The sequence below is a fragment of the Heterodontus francisci genome, chromosome 34, assembly GCF_036365525.1.
Source record: "Heterodontus francisci isolate sHetFra1 chromosome 34, sHetFra1.hap1, whole genome shotgun sequence".
NCBI classification, from domain to species: domain Eukaryota; kingdom Metazoa; phylum Chordata; class Chondrichthyes; order Heterodontiformes; family Heterodontidae; genus Heterodontus; species Heterodontus francisci.
Window position 1 is genome coordinate 15,471,291 of NC_090404.1, and position 26,885 is coordinate 15,498,175.

General features: G+C 53.9%; 1 protein-coding gene across 1 annotated transcript in view; it reads right to left on the minus strand.

Annotated features, from left to right (window-relative positions):
- Window positions 1–7,470: 7,470 nt before the first annotated feature.
- The window catches only part of LOC137348669 (E3 ubiquitin-protein ligase MARCHF7-like), a 136,950-nt gene continuing 117,535 nt past the window's right edge, over window positions 7,471–26,885 (minus strand). Inside the window, exons 10-11 of the mRNA XM_068013928.1 lie at window positions 26,121–26,169; window positions 7,471–7,663 (exon numbers count right to left, since the gene is read on the minus strand). Coding sequence (XP_067870029.1) covers window positions 7,566–7,663; window positions 26,121–26,169 — 147 coding nt within the window. The 3' untranslated portion in view covers window positions 7,471–7,565. The remainder of the gene's footprint in view (window positions 7,664–26,120; window positions 26,170–26,885) is intronic.

Consider the following 26,885-nt stretch of genomic DNA (forward strand, 5'->3'; position numbering starts at 1 on the left):
CTCGCTTTTCTGCTGCTTTTTGACTTTTTTTCCCCTTTTTAAGACTTTGTACTCACCGAGAGGACAAAACCCCGAGAGGGAGAGGAGGTGGTGGTGGTGGGGGAGGCGGCTTTTTGTTTATGTATATATAAAAAAAGAAAAAGAGAAATAAAATATAAAACGGCCGTGTAGGGGAGGGCTGATGGAGGCTGAGTGTATGTGTGTGTGTGTGCTTGGGGGTAAGAGATAGACAGAAGGAAGGGAGAAAAAGGACAACGAGCCCCAAAGAGAGAGAGAGAGAGATTATGAGGGGAAGGGAGGCAGAAAATGTGAAGCTTCAACTCCTCCAAACCCGGGGCTAAAATGGCGACGGCGGCAACGGGGCGGAATCGGATCTCAACTCAGGCACCGGGGTAAAGAAGCGGGGGGTGGGGGAAGGTTTGGGTGGGTAGAGGGAGGGAGGGGGGAAAAGGAGAGAGAATTTTTTTTTTAAAAAAGTGTGGTTAAAAGAAATTAAAACGGCTCCGAGAGAGAGGAAAGGGGGGAAAAAAAGCGCTCCCACAGACACAACAATCAACAAAATGGCGGCCGCCGACAACGAGGGGGAGGAGAGTGCGCGCGCCATGACCGGGCGCACCCTAACTTTGTAGGCACGCCGGCCCCGCCGCCGATTGGGCGCCCTCCGGCCTCCGCGTCGCCGATTGGTTGAGCCCGCCGCCCGTCAAGGTTTAAGCCCCAGACCCACCCCCCCCCCACCCCCGGTCTCCCGTGCACTCGAACATGATGGTTTCTTTCCCCACCCCCCCCCACCACGCTCGTTGCGCCAATCGCCTTCGTTTATTCCGAAGCCACGCCTCGTTTCATTGGTTGTCGGCGGGCGTGGGCAGGACGTCGCCCCATTCCCGTCACCGCTGATTGGCTTACTCGGCTGTCGTTCAGAGCTCCGCTTCGGTTTTCTTTCCCGCTCAGAATTTGACTCCTTATTTTTTTAATTTTTTTTTCATTCTAATTCCTGAGGCGGAAACGCCTGACAAAGTATGACAAAAAAATTATAATAAGCCGAATATCACCCCTTTTTTTGGGAAGGGAAAACCTGACGGCCCACGTCCTATTGGTTTAAAGTGGCGCCGGGCCACGATTCAATTAGCGAGGTGTGATTGGCCGCCGCTGATGTCAATCTAAAATGCGCCGTGCGGCCTGACGTCATAGACAGCGAAATCCCCGCCCTCCCACTGACATAACTGAAGGAGGCGGTGGCGACAGTCCCTGTCTTCTGATTGGCTGGTAGATCTGTCAATCATAGTCCATTCCCCAGTAGATGACCATTCTGTTCTCCATTTGCTCTCCAGTGCTGCCACCTGAGAACTACAATGGTTACTTCCAGCTCTCTTACCCCCTTCCCATTATAGGGAATACTGAAACAAAATAGGATGAGAGGCTGAGTAAATTGGGTCTATATTCTCATAGAGTCATAGAGTTATGCAGCACAGAAACAGGCTCTTCGGCCCATCGTGTCCATGCCGGCCATCAATCACCTCTCTATTTTAATCCCAGTTAACAGCACTTGGCCTGTAGCCTTGTATGCTAAGGCATTTCAAGTGCTCATCAAAATACTTCTTAAATGTTGTGAGGGTTCCTGCCTCTACCACCACTTCAAGCAGTGCGTTCCAGATTCCAACCACCCTCTGAATGAAAAATGTTTTCCTCAAATCCCCTCTAAACCTCCTACCCCTTACCTTAAATCTATGCCCCCTGGTTATTGACCCGTCTGCTAAGGGAAAAAGTTTCTTCCTATCTAATCTATCAATGTCGCAGGGGCGGCACAGTGGCGCAGTGGTTAGCACCGCAGCCTCACAGCTCCAGCGACCCAGGTTCAATTCCGGGTACTGCCTGTGTGGAGTTTGCAAGTTCTCCCTGTGTCTGCGTGGGTTTCCTCCAGGTGCTCCGGTTTCCTCCCACATGCCAAAGACTTGCAGGTTGATAGGTAAATTGGCCATTATAAATTACCCCTAGGAGAGGTAGGTGGTAGGGAAATATAGGGATTGGTGGGGATGTGGTAGGAATATGGAATTCGTGTAGGATTAGTATAAATGGGTGGTTGATGGTCGGCACAGACTCGGTGGGCCGAAGGGCCTGTTTCAGTGCTGTATCTCTAAAAGAAAAAACACTTCTAATTCACTGCTGCATAAGTAAAAATGTCGAATTTTACAGCAGAGCAGTTCCTTCTGGCTTGCTGGTCATTATTTGGAAACCAGCTTCTTGGTGAGGCTTCTTTCTGGGTGTCTCTCTCTCTCTTCAGGGAGCTACCTTTAAGGTCAAAAATGGTTTCACACCTTTGTCTCTGTTGGGAGATGTAGGTCTCGCTTCCTGTGGTGACTGACAATGGCCCAGGATGTGGCTACTTCACACCTTCTTTGTTTCAGAAGAACCCATTCAATGCAAAAGTGTCTCTTGATGGGTTCAGGATGAGAATAATCTGGTAAGAACCCATTCAATTCAGGAATGTTTTAGGATGGGTGTAATTGATGCCTTGGGTTCCAAAGTCCACCCCTTCATGTAAATGATCAGGATGTCAATGAACTGATTGATCTTAAGCGCAAGACTTTCTATGCCTGGTGGAATGACCCAAACTCAAAGTTTGGCTTACAAACAAGCAAAGGCAGAGGTACAAAGCAGCACCCTCAACATGAAGAACAGGTAGTGGACAGACAAGGCAAAGGAAATTCAACATCTTGCTGACATGAATGATATCCGTGGCTTCTTCACTGCTATAAAGACCATTTATGGCCCAAGTACTCAAGGACCAGCTCCTTTGAGGCTGAAGGATGGGGCAGATCTGACCAAGGAAAGGGAAGCAGTCAACACCTTTGGAGGGAGCATTTTGAAGATCTTTTCAATCAAGAATCTATTGTTGACGAGAGTGTTTTCAACTCCATCCCACAACATCCAGTTGGAGATGAGCTGGAAACTCCACCAACGCCTATGGAGGTGATGAAAGCCATCACACAAATGAAGAACCACCAAGTGGCAGGAGGTGATGAAAGCTCCGCTGAAATCTTTAAGCATGGAGGAGAGGAGCTAACATTACAGCTCCTCGTCCTCATCCTATAGAGCTGGAATGAAGAGGAAGTCCCGAATGATCTCAAGCATGCTATGATTTTGACACTCTTCTAGAAAGGGGCACAAATCCAACTGTGGAAATGACAGAGGCATCTCCCTGCTCTCCATTGCAGGAAAGATCATTACAAGAGCCCTTCTGAACCGACTCATTACACTTGCTGAAGAACTACTCCCCGAATCTCAATGTGGGTTTAAGCCATCAAGAGGCACTGCTAATACGATTTTCGACAGCTGCAAGAAAAATGTCGCAAACAACATCAACCTGTCTACATAGCGTTTTTTGACTTGACAAAGGTCTTCGACTCTGTAAATCATGAGGCACTCTGGAAGATTCTGTTGAAGTATGGATGTCCTCCAAAATTTGTCACCACCCTTCGCCTACTTCATGATGATATGCAAGTGGTGATCCTTAGCAATGGATCCATTACAGACCCCTTTGAGGTTAAGACAGGAGCTGAACAAGGTTGTGCATCACCCCAACTCTTTTATCGATCTTCCTCGCTACCATGCTCCATCTGACTACAGACTAGCTCCCTGCTGGAGTGCAGCTCTTTCATCGAATGGACGGTAAACTATTTAACCTCAGACGTCACCAATCAAAAACTAAGACCACTCTGACTTCAGTCACTGAGCTCCAATATACTGATGACGCTGCAGTAAGTGCTGTGTTGGAAAGGGATCTTCAGAGAATCATCGACGTATTTACTGAGGCATATGAGAAGATGGGATTTACATTCAACATTCAGAAGACCAAAGTCCTCCATCAGCAAGCTCCAAATGCTCACATCCCAGCCCCATTGATTAGGATTCATGATTAGTGCCTGGAAAATGTGGAACACTTCCAGTATCTTGGAAGTTATCTTTCACAGAAGGCTGACATTGACCAAGAAATCCAGCATCTGAAATCTGCTGCTGGTACAGCCTTTGGCCACCTGAGGAAGCAAGTGTTTGAAGATCACGACATCAAAACTGAAACCAAGTTCATGGTCTACCATGCGGTTGTGATCCCGACCTTACAGTACGGGGCTGAAACATGGACAACGTATAGGAGACACCTCAAGGCACTGGAGTCATTTCACCAACGCTACCTGCGGAAGATGCTACATATCAAGTGGGAGGACAGCTGTACCAACATCAGTGTCCTCTCTCAAGCATAGAGGCTGTGATTATCCGCCATCAGCTTTGTTGTGTTGGTCATATAGTTCAGACGTCAGATACCAGGCTCCCAAAGCAGGCCGCCTTCTCCCAGCTCAGTCAGGGCAGACGCACCAGAGGAGGACAGAAGAAACACTTCAAGGATGTGCTGAAAGCCAACGTGAAGAAATGCAACATTGGCATCAACTCCTGGGAGACCATCGCCCTGGACCGAAGCAGATGGAGGCAGAGTCTGTGGGAAGCATCCCGGCATTTTGAGACCCAACGACAACAAAATGAAGAGGAAAAGCGAGAGCGGCAAAAAGAACAAACCGCGACCCAAATAAATAATACATGAGCAGACATCCCACATGACAAGAAATGCCCTGCGTGCCATAAAGTCTGTAGATCCTGAATTGGCCTCATTGGCCATCTTTGGACTCACGGAAGACAATCATCCTCGCCTGTGAGGGATAGCCAAGATAATAATTGACCCCTCCCAGCTCAAAAGGTAATCCTTTGTCCCTGTCAGACAGTTTGAAGAGACAAAGGCCATTTTTAGCAGTTTATTTTTAAAAAGTAGTCAATTTTTATAACTCTTCAGTTTTAGTCTGCATTTTTTCATCATCTCAGTTCTTGTTCCCACTGCAGTCCCTAATAAATCCAATAGGGAATTCAGAAGTGACTTCTTTACGCAGAGAGTGGTGAGAATGTGGCACTCGCTACCACAGGGAGTGGTTGAGGTGAATAGTAGAGATGCATTCGAGGGGAAGTTGGATGAACACGTGATGGATAAGGCTAGAAAATGATGGAGACGCTTAGGCAGGTCAGGCAGCATCCTTACAGAAAGAAACCATTTCAGCTCAGTGATCTTTCATGACAACTGGAAGATGTCTGAGATTAATAGTCTTTAAGCAAGTACAAAGCCAAAGAGGGGCTGGGGTTTGGGGGGGGGGGGGGGTGGTGGGGGTGGGGGGGAGTGGTCTGTGTTAAGGTGGACCTCTGATTAAAGGCAATCAGCAAAAGAACCATAATAGAATCATTTCTTTAAGCAAAAAATCGTTAAGAGCTGGAATGTATTGCCTGCAATTGATGCTTGATCAATTGTTAATTTTAAAACTGAGATTGATAAGATTTTGTGAACCCAAGGCATTAAGGGATTATGGGCAAAGTTTGCAGATCAGCCATGATCTCATTGAATGGCTGAACAGGCTCGAGGGGCTAAATGCTCTTGTGTTAGTTGTATAGTAATTGAGCTTTTAATTGTATGCAGGTGGTGGGTATTAACTGGGGATTCACTTGAGCCCCTATATATAGGAGCAGAGTGAAACTGTGGCGGTTGGGTTTGGAGATTCATGTTTGTAACGAAAGCTTATAAAGTATGTAAATAAGCTCTGGTTCTATGCTTCACCGCCTGGCTTTCTGATTTAGAACATTCTCTTCTTACGTCTGAAAAGGTGGTGGAAGCAGATTCAATAGTACCTTTCAAAAGGTGATTGGATAAACACTTGGATAGGGAAACATGTTGCAAGGTAAATGGGGAAAGAGCAGTGAGGAACTGGGACTAATTGGACAACTCTTCCAAAGAGCCAGCACAGGCACAATAGGCTGAATGGCCTCCTTCTGTACTGTAAAGGGTCAATTCCGTGAATCACAGTCTATGGAATACTTTTCTTTTCGAGCAAGGCCACTGTGGTCACGTAGGCACAAGGCAGCACCCTATTCCTGCACAAGAAGATCCCATAGATACCAAATAAGATGAAGGACCAGGTAATAGTGGTGCCACTCTCACCTCTGAGTCACAAGGTTCTGGGTTCAAGTTGCCATTCCAGAGATGTGAGCACATAGTCTAGGCTGATACTATTTGTGGCAGTAAAGAGGAAGTGCTTCACTGTCACAGGTGCCCTCTTTTGGATGCGATGTTAAATCACCAAGAGCTCTGTCTGGCTTTTGCTGCTGAGAGGCAGCATGTGCAGAGCACAGAGCTCTTCCTGGCCTGCAGCTCAGGGTCAGAGCTCCTCCCGGCCTACCACTCGTATTCGGAGCTCCTCTCGGCCTGCAGCTCGGGCTTGGAGCTCCTCCCGGCCTGCAGCTCAGGCTCGGAGCTCCAGGCACAGAGCTCCGCCTGGCCTGCAACTCAGTCTCAGAGCTCCTCCCCACCTGCTGATCAGGCTCAAACCCCTCTCGGTTGACAACTCAGGCTCAGAGCTCCTCCCGGCCTGCCGCTCGGGCTCAGAGCACCTCCCAGCCTACAGCTCAGGCTCAGAACTCCTTCCAGCCTGCACCTCAGCCTCAGAGCTCCTCCCAGCCTGCTGATCAGGCTCAAACCCCTCTTGGTTGGCAACTCAGGCTCAGAGCTCCTCCCGGCCTGCCGCTCAGGCTCAGAGCTCCTCCCGGCCTGCCGCTCAGGCTCAGAGCTCCTCCCGGCCTACAGCTCAGGCTCAGATCTCCTCCCGGCCTGTCAATCAGGCTTGAACCCCTCTTGGTTGGCAGCTCAAGCTCAGAGCTCCTTCCGGCCTACAGCTCAGGCTCAGAACTCCTCCCAGCCTGCACCTCAGCGTCAGAGCTCCTCCCGGCCTGCTGATTAGGCTCAAACCCTTCTCGGTTGGCAACTCAGGCTCAGAGCTCCTCCCGGCCTGCCACGCAGGCTCAGAGATCCTCCCAGCCTACAGCTCAGAGCTCCTCCCGGCCTGTCGCTCAGGCTCAGAGCTCCTCCCAGCCTGCAGCTCGGGGGTTCAAACCCCTCTCGGTTGGCACCTCAGGCTCAGAGCTCCTCCCGGTTTGCCACTCAGGCTCAGAGCTCCTCCCGGCCTGCCGCTCAGGCTCAGAGCTCCTCCCGGCCTATAGCTTAGGCTCGGGGCTTCTCTTGGCCTGCTGCATGCGATCCGAGATCCTCCCGGCCTTCTGCTCAGGCTCTCATTTACTTCTGGCTTGGTACGGAGGCACTCAGCTCCTTCAAGCCTGGTACCGCAGCTCAGAGTTCCATCTGGCTTAGTATTTAGACTCCTGCCGACACAAACAGCCACACTGCAGTCTCATACACTCACACCCGCAACACTCATACCAATATACACCCACAGCACAGACACTCACTCATATACACACACACACATTCACGCACATTGACAAAGACACACACAAGCATTTATTCTTCTTCCCAATGAGGTAAAGAAGCTGACAGCTGGCAGGAACAGAGACACCTTGTACAGAACAGTCCCACAAATTTCTGTGAGGCACTTTATCAAAAGAAAACCGTCGATCGCACATTGTAGCACATTGTCCATACAGTATTATAACAGGCGGGGGAGAGGAGAGGAGCGGGTCCCGTCTCTTTAAGTGTCTCTCTGCTGAAAGGTGAGCAGCATGCTGTCATGCACGATGGCGCCGTGGGGCTGCAGGTCCGCGCTGTCCTCTTCATCAGAGTCGGAATCTGGAAGGCAGAATCGGAGCAGAAAGGCTGGAGAAATGATGGAAGGCCTTCATTATTCTCTACACAGTCAGTTGATTGCATGGGCAGTCAGGCTGCAATTTAAAAGGGTGGGGAAACAATGTCTCCCTTTCACATTCGGGCTGACTGAAGTGATGGTCGTGCTCTGCTGGAGAATAGATTGCCTCCACCCCCACCCTCCCCCCCCACCCCACCCCCGTCTGAGGCCAGCTCAGACCCCAGGTTCCCAGAGGGTGAAAAGTCAGTCCCTCCCTCCCCTCCCCCCACCCCACCCAGCCCTCCTTCCTCCTGGAGACTGAATGTGACCTGCGGGTCCCGGAGGAGTTATTGATGAGGTTGCTGGGAGCTGGAAGCTGCAGTTTTGACTCTTGAGGGCCCCCCAGGGTCAGGCAGCAGGTGTTTGGTGCAGGGAGGAGAGGAAACCACAATGTGGGGGGGGGCCGTGAGGGGAGGAGGCGGAGGAAGGGGTGTTGAGACTGCTCAGGGGCAACAGAGCAACAGAGAAGAGGGGGAGGGACAGTAAATAGGGGGATAGAGGAAGAGGAGAGGATGGAGCAGAGAAGGGGAGGGGAAGAGGAAGGTGGGAGGAAAAAGATGGGGAGAAAGATGGAGGAAAGAGGAGAGGAAAGGGGAGAGAGGGGAGGGAGGAGAGGAGGGAGATAGGAAGGGGAGAAAGGAGGGGGAGGAGGAGATGGGAAGGGGAGGAGAAAGAGATGGGAGGGGGAGGAGGAGGAGAGGAATTTGACAGGAGGGGAGGAGGAGGTGAGGGGAGAGGAGGGGAAGATAAGGGGAGGGGAAGGGTATAGGAGTGCAGGGGAGGGGGAGGAAGGTGAAAGGAGGGGGATGAGGAGGTGAGGGCAGAAGAGGTAGAGGAGGGGGTGGGAGGAGAGAGAAGAGGTGAGGGAGAGGAGGGGAAGGGGAGGAAGAGGTGTGGAGGGAGGGAAGAGGAGGAGAGGAGGGAGAAGGAGGGGAGAGGGAAAGGAGAGGACAGGAGGGGGAGACAAGGATGAGAGGAGGGGGGAGATGAGGGGACGGGGTGCAGGAGAGGGAAGGGGAAGTTAAGGAGAGGAGGGGGAAGGGGAGAAGGAGATAAGGGGGAGAGGGGCTGATTAGGAAGCGGAAAGAAAGGGAGGGCGAGAGGAGGGGGAGGGAGAGAGAAGAGGAGGGAGAAGGAGGAGAGTAGGAGGTGATTGGAGGAAGGTTTCGGGGAGATGTCAGAGGTAGGTTCTTTACACAGAGAGTGGTGGGTGCATGGAATGCGCTGCCAGCGGTGGTAGTAGAAGCAGATACATTAGGGACATTTAAGCGACTCTTGGATAGGTACATGGATGATAGTAGAATGAAGGGTAGGTAGTTAGTTTGATCTTAGAGTAGGTTAAAGGTTCGGCACAACATCGTGGGCCGAAGGGCCTGTACTGTGCTGTACTGTTCGATGTTCCATGTTCTATGAGGGGGAGAAGAGCTCGGGGGAGGTGGAGGGAAAAGGCAGGGAGGTGGTGAGGAGTTCAGGGCGGGGAGGTGAAGAGGGAGGGAGGAGTTTAGGATGAGGAGGAGGAGAAGAGGAAGGGTAGAGGGAAGGGAGGAGTTCAGGGTGAGGAGGAGGAGAGGAGGGGTAGAGGGAGGGGAGGAGTTCAGAAGTTGGGGGAGCGAGTGGCACAAGTGCTGCAGGATCGAGCTGGGCAAATTCCACATCAGTCAGTCACTCAGCATGACTGACGTCGTAAAGGAGCAGAGACCTTTCTGGGAATTTGCACAGTCTCAACCTGCAGCTGGCTCGCACTCTGCATCACGTAATTGCATCACTATGTAACCGTGTACTGTAGGGCACTGCCCAGTGGGTCCTTGTGTGTGGTTTTAAGGGCAGTAATAGCCCAGGTTCCATTTCCCCACACCTGGTCTGTGTTGTGTTCGCTAATCCTAGTTAGGGCAGGTTCGGAAGGTCACAGAATCACAGAATTGTTACAGCACAGAAGGAGTCTATTCGGCCCATTGTATCCCCACTGGCTCTCTGGAAGAGCAATTCCCTCAGTTCCATTCCCCCGCCTTCTCCCCGTGTCCCTGCACATTCTTCCTTTTCATATAACTGTCTAATTCACTTTTGAATGTTTCAATTGAACCTGCCTCCACCACGTTCTCAGGCAGCACATTCCAGACCTTAACCATTCGATTCGAGAAAAAAGTTTTTCCTCATGTCACTTTTGCTTCTCTTACCAAATACTTTAAATCTGTGCCCTCTCGTTCTCAATCCTTTCATGAGTGGGAAGAGTTTCTCTCTATCTACTCTGTCCAGACCCCTCATGATTTTGAATACCTCGATCAAATCACCTCTCAGCCTTCTCTTCTCCAAGGAAAACGTCCTAACTTCTCCAATCTATCTTCATAACTGAAATTCCTCATCCCCGAAACTAATCTTGTGAATCTTTTCTGTACTCTCTCCACTGCCCTCATGTCTTTCCAAAAGTGCGGTGCCCAGAACTGGACGTAATGCTTCAGCTGAGGTCGAACTAGTGTCTTATACAAGTTCAACATAACCTCCTTGCTCTTGTACTCTATGCCCCTATTAATAAAGCCCAGGATACTGTATGCTTTATTAACCACGCTCTCAACCTGTCCTGCCACCTTCAATGACTTATGCACATATACACCCAGGTCCCTCTGCTCCTGTACCCCCTTCAGAATTGTACCCTTTATTTGATATTGTCTCTCCATGTGCTTCCTACCAAAATGAATCACCTCACATTTCTCTGCATTGACCTTCATCTGCCACCTGTCTGCCCATTCCACTAACTTGTCTATGTCCTTTTGAAGTTTGACACTATTCTCCTCACAGTTCACAATACTTCCAAGTTTTGTATCATTCACAAATTTTGAAATTGTGCCCTTTACACCAAGGTCTAGGTCATTAATATATATCAGGAAAAGCAAGAGTCCCAACACTGATCCCTGGGGAACTCCACTACAAACCTTCCTCCAGCCCGAAAAAACATCCATTTACCACTACTCTCTGTTTCCTGTCACTCAGCCAATTTTGTATCCATGTTGCTACTGTCTCTTTTATTCCGAGCTAGAACTTTGCTCACAAGTTTGAAACCTGTCACATCTCTAACTTTTCCCAGTTCTGATGAACGTTCAGTGACCTGAAATGTTAACTTTCCATAGATGCTGCCTGACCTGCTGAGGATTTCCAGGATTTTCTGTTTTTATTTCAGATTTCCAGCATCCAGCAGTACTTTGCATTTGTGGAGGATGGAGCATTGGTCTCAACACTCAATATGAGATAGGGTGAACAGTCAGTCAGGGTTTCTGCTCCTGATCACGATCCAGTAACTCCTACTGTGTCGGGTGTAAGATATATCAGGCCTAGCTGTGACGCTCCCCACAGTCAAATACCCAGGCCACATTCACCATCCCATCTCACAGGTGAAGAATTGTCCCTTTGGGTGAGGAATAGAAGACTTGCATTTCTATAGCAGCTCTCATGACCACCAGGCGTCTCCTAGCACTTTACAACCAATGAAGTACTTTCTGAAGTACATTCACTGCTGTAATGCAGGAAACGTGGCAGCCAGTATGTGCACAGCAAGATCCCACAAACAGCACTGTGATGATGACCAGATCATCTGTTTTTTGTGACGTTGATTGAGGGATAAATAGTAGCCAGGACACCGGGGAGAACTCCCCCCTGCTCTTCTTCAAAATAATGCCATGGGATCTTTTACAGCCACCCAAGCAAGCAGATGGGGCCTCGATTTAACAGCTCATCTGAAAGATGGCACCTCCGACAGTGCAGTGCTCCCTCAGTACTGCATTGCAGCATCAGCCTTGATTTCTGTGCTCAAGGCCTGGAGGGGACTTGAACCCAGAACCTTATGACTCAGAGGTAAAAGTGCTGCTCACACTAAAAGTGCTGAGCAACAACCAGAAAGCAGATTCAATCATTTTCGTGGACAGAGAACAGCCCCTTCCTGGTAAGAATCTCCTCTTAGAAAGGGGAATCCTAAACCTGCATTTAAGTCCCAGCCTCAAAACACATAGGAACATCAGGCTACACACAATGACACTGGAAGAGAAACCAAGCAAACATCAACTTTCTCATCGTATTGGAAGCTCTCCTGCAGCAGCCAATAACAAAATACCCTAATCCATGCTCAGCCCAAACACAGCCAGCCCATACACTGAACCATCAAACACTCCCAGGACAGGTACAGCACGGGGGGTTAGATACAGAGTAAAGCTCCCTCTACACTGTCCCCATCAAACACTCCCAGGAAATGTATGGCACGGGGTTAGATACAGAGGAAAGCTCCCTCTACACTGTCCCCATCAAACACTCCCAGGATAGGTACAGCACGGGGATTGGCTGCTCTCTGATTTGGGAGCCTGAGTGTTGAGAGCCTCAACGAGGTGCAGCTGAGAGTGCTGGTGGCAGTTGGAGGTTGCAGAGGTGGAGAGAGGAGCTGCACTGAGCAAGGGAGAGCTTCCACAAACAAGCAGAGGAAAACTCCAACAACAATCACCTTTAAAAGAGAAGAAAGTGACATTCTTTTTTTTTTGTTGGAAACAAGGCTTTGTCTGGAGGTGGGTGCTGAACACCAGTAATTTACTTTGGACTGTTGGGGGAGGAACAAGTGGCTGGAACAACAAGGGGTGGGGCTGCCAATTCAACAGGAGTCTGTGCTGCTGCAAAAGCACACAGGGAAGCTCCCTCCCCACCCCAATTGCCAAGCCTGGGTCAGCTGAAGCTGCCCAGCTAAACAGACGGAAGGGGATAGATAGTGCCTGGGCAGCTTCAGCTGACCCAGGTGAAGACGACTCCCCCAACCAGAAGACCGGAAGACCAACTTCAAAGACTGTTTGTTTTGAGTGTGCTGTGAGCACCACCTCCAGAAAGCAAGTCATCCCTTCCAGCCTGCCTTTGCCTCTCCTCTCTTACCTCAGCCTCTCCACTAACCTGTTGTTTGTTTGTTTGTCTTTTCAAATTTTTCTGTGAATCTGTTATTTAGTGTGCAAGTCCACAATTTGGGGTGGGTTTAGCTCTTGGACCCATGGCAAGCCCTTCATCACCGGTGGCGGGGCCCTCTACTACCTACGCAGCTGCAGCTTCTGTGGCTGCCCACGTGGCCCCGTCACCCTTTAAATTATTGACATGCAGCCATGGGGTGAAGAGCTATCCCCACCCCAACATGTCTATTGAGGCCTGCGTTAAGGCAATGGCCGTGGTTGTCGGCCCCTCGGCCATTGTTGCGGCCTCAAAGATGTATGGGAAGGCTGTGTTCTTTTTGAAGACCGAGCGGGCGGTGTCCCTGGCCCTGAGTAAAGGGCTCACTGTGGGGGGGACCTTCCTGCCAGTGGACCCTCTGGGGGCCACTGCGCATCGGATAATGTTGTCCAACGTCCCACCCTTCATTCCCAGTGAGCTCCTCCTCCCCCACCTGCACCATCTGGGGGAGGTGAGGTCGGGGATCACCCCAGTCCGGCTTGGTCTTCGGGAGCACAGCCTCCAACATGTCTACTCCTTCCGCCGCCAGTTATTTATGCAGCTGGCGCGGGAGGAGGACACGGAGGGCCAATTTAATGTGGAGTTCCAGGGGACGGCCTACCGCGTCTTTTGGACCTCGGACGGGGCGCGGTGCCACGTCTGCAAGGGGGTGGGGCATGTTCGGAAGAACTGCCCCAACCTCCCGGCCGCCAGCTCCACCTCGGCGGCCCAGAGTGGTTCCACAGCACCTCCTCCCACTCCCCCCGCACATCCAACAGACACCGCTCAGTCGGTTCCGGAGGCTGTGGTTTTCACAGCCTCTGGCGGGGAGGGGAGCGTCCGTCCGAGCGGAAGGAAGACGCGGGGAAAAAAGAAACATCGTGAGGCGCGTCCCCTGGACACTTTGACTCAACCCGAGCCTGAGCTCAGCCCAAAGCCCATTCCCATGGAATCCACCTGTCCCAGGGCTGGGCTCAGGCCCAGGGTGACTAAAAAAGGAAAAAAGGGTGCGGAGGCGGAGGCCTCTGATGACATGGAGGTCTCTGAGTCTCCGCGCCCAAGTGCGAAAAAGAGGAGAAGGCACCCCTCCACAGAAATAACACAGGGCCCTGAGGTGCAGGGCCCATCTGTTGGAGGGGAGCTGCCTCCTGTTTCTGGTCCTCAGGTGCCCCCTACCGCCACCACCAAGGCTGCAAAGTCCGGGCAGGTGCTCCCTATTCCTCAGGATGGAGGGGAGGGGATGGCCCCGGTACGTGAGGCCCCTCCTGAAGGAGTAAGTGGGGCCCTGCTTGTGGTGGGGGAGCCTGGGGAAACCGCCCATTCCGCCACTGCTACTGGGTCGGGTGTCCTGAATGAAGGGGAGGGCGAGGCCCCAGAGGGTCGGGCCTCCCAGCCGGAGTCCACCACCAACCAGGAGACACCCGACCCAGTTATAACTAAGAATGCTGCCCCATCTGCTGGGCCTGTGGGTGCTGGCGGAGCGGGAGATGGCCTCCTCTCGCCGCCTCCAGTCTCGGCTCCGGCTGGTTTCCCGGAGTCCGGAACTTCTGTCTCCCCTGGACCAGTCATTGGCCTGGGGATGGAGGTGGAGGGGGGTCCTGAACCGCTGGTGCCTACAGGCTCCAGTTTCACAATAGAACCCAGAGAGGACTCCTCCGCCATCGATCCTGGGGGTGGGATCGTGACGGAGGCGGGACCAGCTGGCGCGGCCGGGACGTCCGCCCCACAGTGTGTGGTGGATGTGTCGGCCGCTGGCGGTGACGACCCGGAGGAGGATGGGGATTCGGTGCGGGGCACGGAGGATGATCTTGATTCCATCGCCAGTGAGGTGGTGGAGTCCCTCGTGCCTCCCACCGAATCTCCTCTCATCCCCACGGCGGAACTCCGGGATTTCCTCGCGGCTTGCAGAGGTTGCCGCAATAAAGTTCAGCTGGCCCTCGACCGTTGGTCGAATCTGGCGCTGATCATCCAGTCCGTCCGTGCCGCCCTTAAGATAGCGGGCAAGCGCGCGGACGTGAAACTGGTTGAGAGGCGCCGTTTTAATGTGTTCCTCAATGGGTTGCTGGGGGAGTGGAGGGCCAGGTGCACTTCCACTCCCTCCTCACAGTGAGCTGTTGGTGACGGGTTTTAAGTACCTTTGACATGAAGATAACCATAGCCAGCCTCAACATCAACGGCAGCAGAGGGGCTCACCGCAGATTTCACAATCTCTCAGTCCTTAGGGAAGGGAGATACGCGGTGAGCTTTCTGCAGGAAACCCACACCGTTCCGGGAGACGAAGCCACCTGGCTCCTGGAGTGGCAGGGTGGGGTCTACATGAGTCACCTCACCCCTATTTCTAGTGGGGTGGCTATCTTGTTGGCCCCGACTTTTCAGCCGGAGATCTTGGGGGTCAAGGAGCTAGTGCCGGGCCGCTTGCTCCACCTCGCCGTTCGCCTGGGTAGCGTGCCGCTCCACTTTGTGAACGTGTACGCGCCCAGGCCCGGCGCTTTGCAAGCGCGCTTCTTTGAAGAAGTGTCCGCTCTCTTGAGCTCCATCGATAGCGGCGAGTGCATCATCCTCGGGGGGGATTTTAACTGCACCCTCGAGGTGGGGGATCGCTCCGGTCCCCAGCGCGGCCAAGCGTCGGTGGAGAAGTTGAGGGGACTGATCAGCTCCCTGAACTTGGTGGACGTCTGGCGGAATCTCCATCCCGACTCCAGCGCCTTCACGTGGAGGTCTGGAGGAGGGGGGTCGCGAATCGACCGCCTCTACATTTCGCAGGCGTACGTCTCCCGCGTTTCGGCGGCCTCCATGCGGCTGGTGCCGTGCTCGGACCACCGCCTGGTGTGGGCGGAGTTCACTCCGCTCCGCACGCGGGCGGGGTCCGCGTACTGGCACTTTAACAACCGGCTGCTGGAGGACGTGCGATTTCGGGACTCGTTCTGTCGATTCTGGGCCGACTGGAGAAGGAAGCAGGGGGGCTTCCCCTCCTTGAGGCTATGGTGGGATGTGGGCAAGACTCACATCCGCGTCTTCTGTCAGGAGTACGCGAAGGGGTCGACCAAGAGGCGGGAAGCCGAGATCGGGCGCCTTGAGAGGGAGGTGCTCGACTTGGAATCCCGCCTCGGTCATGCCGTCGCGGACCCGGCCCTGTGGCAGGCGTACAAAGAGAAGAAGGGCGCGCTGAGGAACCTGCAGCTCATAGGGTCCCGAGGCGCGTACGTGAGGTCGCGGATCCAGATCCTGGAAGATTTGGACCGCGCCTCACCCTTCTTCTACTCGCTGGAAAAATGGCGGGGGGTCCGTAAGCAGCTCGTCGAGCTGCTGGCCGACGACGGATCCTCCATCACGGATCCGGAGGGAATGGGCCTCCTGGTCCGGACGTATTACAGTGCGTTGTTCTCTCCGGATCCGTCCAGCGAGGATGCGCGCAGAGTTTTGTGGGAGGACCTGCCGCAGGTCAGCCCGGAGGGCGCCGAAGGATTGGAGGCTCCGCTCACGTTGGCGGAGCTGACTGGCGCCCTCCACCAGCTCTCGAGGGGCAAATCCCCAGGGCTGGATGGGTTGACCGTGGAGTTCCTCAGGGCGTTCTGGGACGTCCTGGGGGACGATTACGCGCGGGTCCTGGGGGAAAGCCTGGCGACCGGGGAGATGCCCCTCTCGTGGCGCAGGGCGGTCATCGTCCTGCTGCCGAAGAGGGGCGATCTCCGCCTGCTTAAAAACTGGCGTCCGGTCTCCCTCCTCAGCACGGATTATAAGATCTTTGCCCGGGCTATGTCTACCCGCCTGGGCTCCGTGCTGGCCCACATGATCCACCCCGACCAGTCCTACACGGTCCCGGGCCGGTCCATCCAGGACAACATCCACCTGGTCCGGGACCTGATCCATCTTTCCCAGAGGACTGGTCAGTCGGTCGCCTTTCTCTCCCTCGATCAGGAGAAGGCGTTCGACAGGGTGGATCACGATTACCTTTTCGGGACTCTGCGCGCTTTCGGACTCGGGCCGCATTTCGTGGCCCGGGTCCGACTTTTATACGCCGCCGCAGAGTGTCTAGTCAAAGTTAACGGGTCCTTGACGGCGCCCCTTCGATTTGGGAGAGGAGTGCGTCAGGGGTGCCCCATGTCCGGCCAATTGTATACCATCTGCGTGGAGCCCTTCCTGTGCCTGCTTCGCAGGAGGTTGACGGGATTGGCTCTGCGCGAGCCGGCCATGCGGGTCGTCCTCTCGGCTTACGCCGACGACGTGCTCCTCGCAATCACAGATCCCGTTGACTTGCGGAGGATGCGCGACTGCCAGCAGACCTTTTCTGCCGCGTCCTCCGCGAGGATCAATTGGGAGAAATGTTCCGGACTCCTGGTTGGTCAGTGGCGGGTGGACTCCCTGCCGGAGGAGATGACACCTTTTGCGTGGAGCACCACGCACCTCCTCTATCTGGGAGTCCACCTTAGCCCCGCTGAGGAAGCCTGGCCGGCAAACTGGCAGGAGTTGGAGGCGAAAGTCACCGCTCGGCTGGGGCGCTGGACAGGACTGCTCCGAGTGCTTTCCTACAGGGGCCGAGCGTTGGTCATAAACCAACTGGTGGCCTCCATGCTGTGGTACCGGTTGGTCACTTTGGCCCCGCCCCCTGTATTTGCCACCAAGATCCAGAAGAAACTCGTCGATTTCTTCTGGGGCAAGAGGAAACACTGGGTCTCTGCCGCGGTCCTGAGTCTCCCGATCGAGGAGGGCGGTCAGTCGCTGGTGTGCGTCCGCACCCAGGCTGCGACTCTCCGCCTTCGGACCCTGCAGAGATACCTGTACGTCGAGCGTCCTCCCAGATGGTGTGCGCTGGCGACGTATTTTTTCCGCCAGTGTCACTGCCTTCAAGACGACACGCAGCTCCCGGTGGAGTCCGTTAGCCGCGCCTCTCTGAGGGAGTTGCCTGTCTTTTACCGGGATCTTTTCCGAGTCTGGAACATGGTCGCCTCCAGTCAGGGCGCTCCCCCGCCGGCGGAGGAGAGCGCCTCGGCTGTCCGGGCGGCCGACTCCGGGGACGGTCCGGCGGGCGGAGGAGTAGCCGAAACCCCCAGGACGCCCCTCACTGCGGGTGGCGAGGGGGCTCGGGAGTGCGGAGCGATCCCGGCCGAGCTGACCCCCGCTGGGCCGGAACTGCTCATCGGACCCAGGCCCCGAAACCCTCCTCGGGAGCCGGTCCCGCACAACCCGAGCCGCCTCTCGGGAATGCCCTCCGTGCCATTCCAATCGGCGCGGAGGGGTTTCCTGTACGGGCTGCTCCTGCACACTTTCCACTTCCTCGCCCTCGTCAGCCGGCCGGACACGCCCTGGCGGTCCGCGTTGCCAACTGGCGGCGAGGGGAAACCCCGATGGAGGTCTCTCTACGCGGGAGTCTTCCCCCTTTACATCGGGGACCTGGGGTGGAGGGTGCTGCACAGAGCAGTCCCGTGCAATAGGCTTTTAAGTAGGTTCACGGACTCCCAGGCCAGCTGTACTTTCTGCGGCCTGGACGAGTCCGTGTTCCACATTTATACGGAGTGTGCGAGGTTGCAGCCCCTATTTGAGTATCTGAAGGGGCTGCTCCTCAAATTCTGGCTGCACTTCAGTCCCACGCTCCTGATCTTTGGGCACCCGGTGCGGAGGGGCTTGGGCCGGGAGGAGGATCTCCTCGTCGGTCTGCTCCTGGGCCTGGCCAAGGTGGCAATTCACAGGTCCAGGTTGCGGGCCGTCGGGGGTTCCGTCCTCCCCGATTGCCTGCCCCTCTTCCGCGGTTACGTTCGCGCCCGGGTGTCCCTGGAAAAGGAGCATGCGGTGTCCGCCGGTACGCTTGAGGCCTTCCGTGACCGGTGGGCACCGCAGGGACTGGAGTGCATCGTCGACGCCGAGAATGGCATTTTAATTTGAGTTTTTTGTTTATTTATCTGTTTTAATAAAGTTATTTTAAAACTGTAAATATGTACATAAAGGGGGCCTGAGGGATAAAGGCCCCCTCGATGTGAAAAATATAAAAGGGGCCTGGGGTATAAAGGTCACCTTGTAAAAAAAAAAAAAAAAAAAAAAAAAAAAAAAAAAAAAACGGGGGTTAGATACAGAGTAAAGCTCCCTCTACACTGTCCCCATCAAACACTCCCAGGACAGGTACAGCACTGGGATTGGCTGGGCAATTTGGAACACTTCCTGCCAGCAATCAGGGGGAGCAGCTGCACCTGTGCTGCAGCAACTGGAGAGAGGAGACTGGAGAAAGGTGAATACAGAGTGGAGGGAAACCATCAAGGAAGGTTGCAATTGTTTTGGAGAGGTGGGTGTCAGGGCACCTGAAAGACTCTTAAGTTTGAACTGTTTGGGGGAGGGAGAAGAGGCCTGAAGACTCAGGGGTGGGGCTGCCAAATCCAGTAGGGGCCCCTGTATTTGTATTGGTGCTTGCACACAAGGAGCTCCCTCCCCACCCCAACTGCCTGCTCGGGACAGCTGGAGTTGCCTGGGTGAAGACTGCCTTGTTAAAACCAGAAGAGGAGAGTACCGGGCGACTCCAGCCGTCCCGGGCGAAGAAGCCTCCCCTAACTGGAAGACAACAAACAGTTTTGGACTAATTTTGATAAAGGTGCTCCAACTGGCAGTTGGATCAAACATCCTTTTCAGCCTTTCTTTCCCTTCCTCCACTCAGTCGCCTCAGTCATCTATCCTCCCCTTTTCCTTTACCATCCTACCCCCATCCTCCTCTACTCCCACTCCACTATGTTTAAAGTTTGCTTTTTTTTGTTTCAATTGTGTAAATTTGTTTTGTTTCTTGGGGGTGGACGTGGCTCTTAGACCCCATGGCAAGCCCTCCTTCGCCGGTGGCGGGGCCTTCCTGTACATATGCTGCTGCGGCTGCTGCAGCTGCACCTGTTGCCCCGTCACCGTTTGCTTTATTAACATCGAAGCACGGGGTCAAGAGTTACGTCCACCCGAACATGACTATAGAGGCATGTGTGAAAGCAATGGCCGAGGTTGCCGGCCCTTCGGCCATTGTTGCAGCCTCTAAAATGTACGGGAAGGCAGTGTTTTTCCTGAAGACCGAGCGGGCGGTGTTCCTGGCTCTGAACAAGGGGCTCACCGTGGGCGGGACCTTTCTGCCAGTGGACCCCCTGGAGGCCACTGCGCAAAGGGTCATTTTATCCAATGTCCCGCCCTTCATTCCTGGTGAGCTCCTCCTTCCCCACCTGCACCATCTGGGGGACGTAAAGACGGGGCTCACCCCAGTCCCGCTCGGTCTTCGGGAGAACAGCCTCCGACAGCTGTACTCCTTCCGCCGCCAGTTATTCATGCAGCTGGCGCGGGAGGAGGTGACAGAGGACCACTTTAATGTAGAGTTCCAGGGGACGGCCTACCGCGTCTTCTGGACCTTGGATGGGGTGCGGTGCCATGTCTGTAAGGGGGTGGGTCATGTTCGTAAGAACTGCCCCAACCTCCCGGCTGCCAACTCCAACTCGGTGGCCCGGGGTGGCGACGCTGCACATCCTCCCACCCCCACTACACCTCCACCAGATACCATTCAGTCGGTACCGGAGGCTGTGGTTTTCACGGCCTCTGGCAGGGAGGGGGGTGACTGTCCAAGTGGAAGGAAGGCGCGCAGGAGAAATAAACATCGAGAGGCGCGTACCCTGGACACCTTGACACTACACGAGTCTGAGCTCAGCACAAAGCCCGATCTCGGGAAGTCAACTTGCCCCAAGGCTGGGCTCAGGCCCAGGGTGAATAAAAAAAAAGAGAGTGCGGAGGTGGAGGCCTCTGATGACATGGAGGTCTCTGAGCCTCCGCACCCAACTGGGAAAAAGAGAAGGAACCCCTCCACAGAGGTAACAAGGGGCCCTGAGGCGCAGGGTCCATCTGTTGGAGGGGAGCTGTCTCCTGTTTCGGGTCCCCAGGTTTCCCCTACCGCCACCACCAAGGCGACAAAGTCCAGACAGGAGCACCCTATTCCTCAGGATGGAGGGGAGGGGAAGGCCCTGGTACATGAGGCCCCTCCTGAAGGAGTAAGTGGGGCCCTGCTTGTGGTGGGGGAGCCTGGGGACGCCGCCCATTCTGCCACTGCTACTGGGTCGGGTGCGCTGAGTGAAGGGGAGGGCGAGGCCCCAGAGGGTCGGCCCTCCCAGCCGGAGTCCACCACCAACCAGGAGACACCCGACCCGGTTCTAACCAAGAATGCTGCCCCATCTGCTGGGCCTGTGGGTGCTGGCGGAGCGGGAGATGGCCTCCTCTCTCCGCCTCCAGTCTCGGCTCCGGCTGGATTTCCGGAGTCGAGAACTTCTGTCTCCCCTGGACCACTCATTGGCCTGGGGATGGGGGTGGAGGGGGGTCCTGAGCCGCTGGTGCCTACAGGCTCCAGTTTCACAATAGAACCCAGAGAGGACTCCTCTGCCATCGATCCTGGGGGTGGGATCGTGATGGATGCAGGACTAGCTGGTGTGGCCGGGACGTCCGCCCCACAGTGTGTGGTGGATGTGTCAGCCGCTGGCGGTGATGACCCGGAGGAGGATGGGGATTCGGTGTGGGGCACGGAGGATGATCTTGATTCTATCGCCAGTGAGGTGGTGGAGTCCCTCGTGCCTCCCACCGAATCTCCTCTCATCTCCACGGTGGAACTCCGGGATTTCCTCGCGGTTTGCAGGGGCTGCCGCAATAAAGTTCAGCTGGCCCCTTACCCTTCTTCTACTCGCTGGAAAAATGGCGGGGGGGGTCCATAAGCAGCTCGTTGAGTTCCTGGCCGACAACGGATCCTCCATCACGGACCTGGAGGGAATAGGCCTCCTGGTGCGTACTTATTACTGTGCGTTGTTCTCTCCGAATCCTTCCAGCGAGAACGCGCGCAGACTTTTGTGGGAGGACCTGCCACAGGTCAGCCTGGAGGCTGCCGAAGGATTGGAGGCTCCGCTCACGTTGGCGGAGCTGACCGGCGCCCTCAACCAGCTCTCGAGGGGCAAATCCCCGGGGCTGGACGGGCTGACTGTGCAGTTCCTCAGGACGTTCAGGGACATCCTGGGAGATGATTACGCACGGGTCCTGGGGGAAAGCCTGGCAACCGGGGAGATGCCCCTCTCGTGGCGCAGGGCTGGCATCGTCCTGCTGCTGAAGAGGGACGATCTTCACCTGCTTAAAAACTGGCGTCCAGTCTCCCTCCTCAGCACGGATTATAAGATCTTTGCCTGGGCTATATCTATCCGCCTGGGCTCTGTGCTGGCCCACAAGATCCACCCCAACCAGTCCTACACTGGTCCGGGACCTGTTCCATCTTTCCCAGAGGACTGGTCTGTTGGTCGCCTTTCTCTCCCCCGATCAGGAGAAGGCATTTGACAGGGTGGATCACGAATACCTTTTTGGGACTCTGGGCATATTCGGCCTCTGGCTGCATTTTGTGGCCCGGGTCCGACTTTTATACGCCGCCGCAGAGTGTCTAGTCAAAGTTAACGGGTCCTTGACGGCGCCCCTTCGCTTTGGGAGAGGAGTGCATCAGGGATGCCCCATGTCCGGCCAATCGTATACCATCTGCGTGGAGCCCTTCCTGTGCCTGCTTCACAGGAGGTTGACGGGTTTGGCTCTGCGCGGGCCGGCCATGCGGGTTGTCCTCTCAGCTGACGCCAATGACATGCGGAGGGTGCGCAAGTGTCAGCAAACTTGTTCTGCCGCGTCCTCCACGGGGATCATTTGGGAGAAATGTTCCGGACTCCTGGTGGGTCAGTGGCGGGTGGACTCCCTACCGGAGGAGTTGACACCTTTTGCTTGGCGCACCACGCACCTCCTCTATCTGGGAGTCCACCTTAGCCCCGCTGAGGAAACCTGGCCGGCAAACTGGCAGGAGTTGGAGGCAAAAGTTACCACTCGTCTGGGGAGCTGGACAGGACTGCTCTGATTGCTTTCCTACAGGGGCCGAGCGCTGGTCATAAACCAACTGGTGGGGGCCTCGCTGTTGTGGTACCGGTTGGTCAGTTTGGTCCTGCCCCCTGCATTTGCCACCAAGATCCAGAAGAAGCTCGACGATTTCTTCTGGGGCAAGAGGAAACACTGGGTCTCTGGCGCGGACCTGAGTCTCCCGAATGAGGAGGGCGGCCAGTCGCTGGTGTGTATCCACACCCAGGCTGCTACTCTCTGCCTTCGGACGCTGCAGAGATACCTGTACGTCGAGCGTCCTCCCAGATGGTGTGCACTGGCGACGTATTTTTTCCGCCAGTGTCACTGCCTTCAAGACGACACGCAGCTCCCGGCGGTGACCGTTAGCCGCGCCTCTCTGAGGGAGTTGCCTGTCTTTTACCGGGATCTATTCAGCGTCTGGAACATGGTTGCCTCTAGTCAGGGCGCTCCCCCACCAGCAGAGGAGAGCGCCTCGGCTGTCCAGGCGGCCAACTCAGGGGACGGACTGGTGGGCGGAGGAGTATTTGAAGCCCCCGGGACAACTCTCACTATGAGTGACGAGGGGACTCGGGAGTGCGGAGGTCTCCTGACCGAGCTGACCCCTGCTCGGCCAGAACTGTTCATCAGACCCAGGCCTCGAAGCCCTCCTCAGGAGCCGGTCCCACACTACCCAAGCCACCTCTCGGAAATGCCCTCCGTGCCATTCCACATGGTGCGCAGGGGTTTCCTGTACGGGCTGCTCCTGCACACTCCCCACTTCCTCGCCCTCATCAGCCACCCGGACACACCGTAGCGGTCCGTGTTGCCATCTGGCGGTGAGGAGAAACCCCGGTGGAGGTCTCTCTACGCGGGAGTCCTCCCCCTTTACATCGGAGACCTGGGGTGGAGGGTGCTGCACAGGGTAGTCCCATGCAAAAGCCTTTTAAGTAGATTCACAGACTCCCAGGCCGTCTGTAATTTCTGCGGCCTGGCCGAGTCCATGTTCCACGGATACATGGAATGTGTGAGGTTGCAGCCCCTCTGAGTATTTAAAGGGGCTGCTCCTCAAGTTCTGGCTGCACTTCAGCCCCACACCCCTGATCTTTGGGCACCCGGTGAGGAGGGGCGTGGCCCGGGATGAGAATCTCCTCGTCAGTCTGCTCCTGGGCCGAGCCAAGGTGGCAATTCACAGGTCCAGGCTGCGGGCTGTCGGGGGAGGGGGTCCGTCCTCCGTGATTGCCTGTCCCTCTTCCGCGGTTATGTTCGTGCCCAGGTGTCTCTGGAGAAGGAGCATGCGGTGTCTGCCGGCACGCTGGAGGCCTTCCGCAACCGGTGAGCACCGCAGGAACTGGAGTGCATCATCGACAGCAAGAATGGCATTTTAATTTAATAAAGTTATTTTATAAAATGTATATAAGGGGGGTCTGGGGAATAAAGACCCCTTGATAAATAATATAAAAAAGGGGCCTGGGCTATAAAGGCTTCCCTCAAAAAAAAACAAGCTCACTTCACACTGTTTTGTCAGGAATAACAGATACCCGGGAGTGAGTTACAGACTGGAATCTAATCGAGTTTCCGGTGGATATATACAGAATAACAGATACCCAGGAGTGAGTTACAGACTGGAATCTAATCGAGGGGTTCGGGTGGTTTATATATAGAATAACAGATACCCGGGAGTGAGTTACAGACTGGAATCTAATCGAGGGGTTCGGGTGGTTTATATATAGAATAACAGATACCGGGGAGTGAGTTACAGACTGGAATCTAATCGAGGGGTTTGGGTGGTTTATATATAGAATAACAGATATCGGGGAGTGAGTTACAGACTGGAATCTAATCGAGGTGTTCTGGTGGTTTATATATAGAATAACAGATACCCGGGAGTGAGTCACAGGCTGGAATCTAATCGAGGGGTTTGTGTGGTTTATATATAGAATAACAGATACCTGGGAGTGAGTTATAGACTGGAATCTAATCGAGGGATTTGGGTGGTTTATATACAGAATAACAGATACCCAGGAGTGAGTTACAGACTGGAATCTAATCGAGGGGTTCGGGCGGTTTATATATAGAATAACAGACACCTGGGAGTGAGTTATAGAGACTGGAATCTAATCGAGGGGTTCAGGTGGTTTATATATCGAATAACAGATACCTGGGAGTGAGTTACAGACTGGAATCTAATCGAGAGGTTCGGGTGGTTTATATATAGAATAACAGATACCCGAGAGTGAGTTACAGACTGGAATCTAATCGAGGGGTTCGGGTGGTTTATATATAGAATAACAGATACCCGGGAGTGAGTTACAGACTGGAATCTAATTGAGGGGTTCGGGTGGTTTATATATAGAATAACAGACACCCAGGAGTGAGTTACAGACTGGAATCTAATCGAGGGGTTCGGGTGATTTATATATAGAATAACAGACACCCAGGAATGAGTTACAGACTGGAATCTAATCGAGGGGTTCAGGTGGTTTATATATAGAATAACAGACAGCAAGGAGTGAGTTACAGACTGGAATCTAATCGAAGGTTTAACAACTTCTTCCCCTTTGTATTGCAGGCCCCTTGAGATAAAAGTCATCGTTCTATTTGCCTTTGTGATTGCTTTTTGTATCAGTCTACTGGCTGTAAATGATCTGTGTGCTCGGATTATCAAATCTCTCTGCTCTTCCACAATTCAATTTCCCACAGTTTAGAGAATACTCCAATTTATTTCTCTTGTATCCCAAGTGGGAACCTCGCCACAGTTTTGTCCACTTAAGCTGATAAGTCCCTTTGTAACTTCCTGCTGCCCTCAGCACTGCTGACTGTCCACCCCAACTGAGAGCCTCTTGCAAACTTGGATATACAACTCTTGATTCCTTCATCCAAGTCATTGATGAATGTGGTAAAAAGCTGAGGCCCGAGTCTGGATACCTGAGGAGCACCTTTTGTCACATCCTGCCCATTCAATTTTGTACCCTTGATCCCCACTCTCTCTGCACTCAAGTTCGTCTACATGCTCGCTGACCCACATTGGCAAGCACTCAAATATAAAATGCTCATCCTTGTTCAAATCCCTCCAGGGTCTCGCCCCCTCCCTACCTCTGTAACCTCTTGAACTCCACAACCCTCCGAGATCTCTGCGCTCCTCCAATTCCAGACTCTCGAGCATCCCCCGATTTTAATAGCTCCACTATTGGCAGCCGTGCCTTCAGCTGCCTGGGCCCTAAGCTCTGGAAATCCCTCCCTAAACCTCTCCGCCTCTCCTCCTTTAAGACGCTCCTTACAACCTTCCTCTTTTGACCAGGATTTTGGTCGCCTGGCCTAACATCTCCTCATGTGGCTCAGTGACCAGATTTTGTCTGATAACAATACTTGCATTTATATGGCCTCACAGGAGTGTTATGTACTGCTCTAAACCGCCTGCTCCCATCCACACTGGACATTGTAATTAAGTACATTGGTGTGAGGCCCCTGGATCTGCCTGACAGTAAGGTTCACCATGTCAGAGGAAAAGGGTGACTCATCGCTGGGCTGGGCGTCAGAGAGCGAGGACACAAAAAGACAAAGACACACAACACTGCTGGCACTTTCGCCTGGCCTGAAGGGGGACAGAGTGAGACCTACTTTGAATGTCACTGCCATCAGCTCCAGGCTGTGAGTCAGCTGTGGTGAACTAGGAGAAAAGAACTGGCTGTTAAATTCAGATATAGTCACATTGTTTCTGTGTTCAGATTTGGTTCAATCATCACAACACATCACATAGTGTGTCTGCTTCAGTCTGTGTGTGTCAGTTGCCCCTTTACCCTGTGTGGGTGATAGTTATCCCTTTACCCTGTGTGGGTGATAGTTGTCCCTTTACCCTGTGTGGGTGATAGTTGTCCCTTTACCCTGTGTGGGTGATAGTTATCCCTTTACCCTGTGTGGGTGATAGTTATCCCTTTACCCTGTGTGGGTGATAATTGTCCCTTTACCCTGTGTGGGTGATAGTTATCCCTTTACACTGTGTGGGTGATAGTTATCCCTTTACCCTGTGTGGGTGATAGTTATCCCTTTACCCTGTGTGGGTGATAATTGTCCCTTTACCCTGTGTGGGTGATAGTTTCCCCTTTACCCTGTGTGGGTGATAATTGTCCCTTTACCCTGTGTGGGTGATAGTTATCCCTTTACCCTGTGTGGGTGATAGTTATCCCTTTACACTGAGTGGGTGATAATTGTCCCTTTACCCTGTGTGGGTGATAGTTATCCCTTTACCCTGTGTGGGTGATAGTTATCCCTTTACCCTGTGTGGGTGATAATTGTCCCTTTACCCTGTGTGGGTGATAGTTGTCCCTTTACCCTGTGTGGGTGATAGTTATCCCTTTACCCTGTGTGGGTGATAATTGTCCCTTT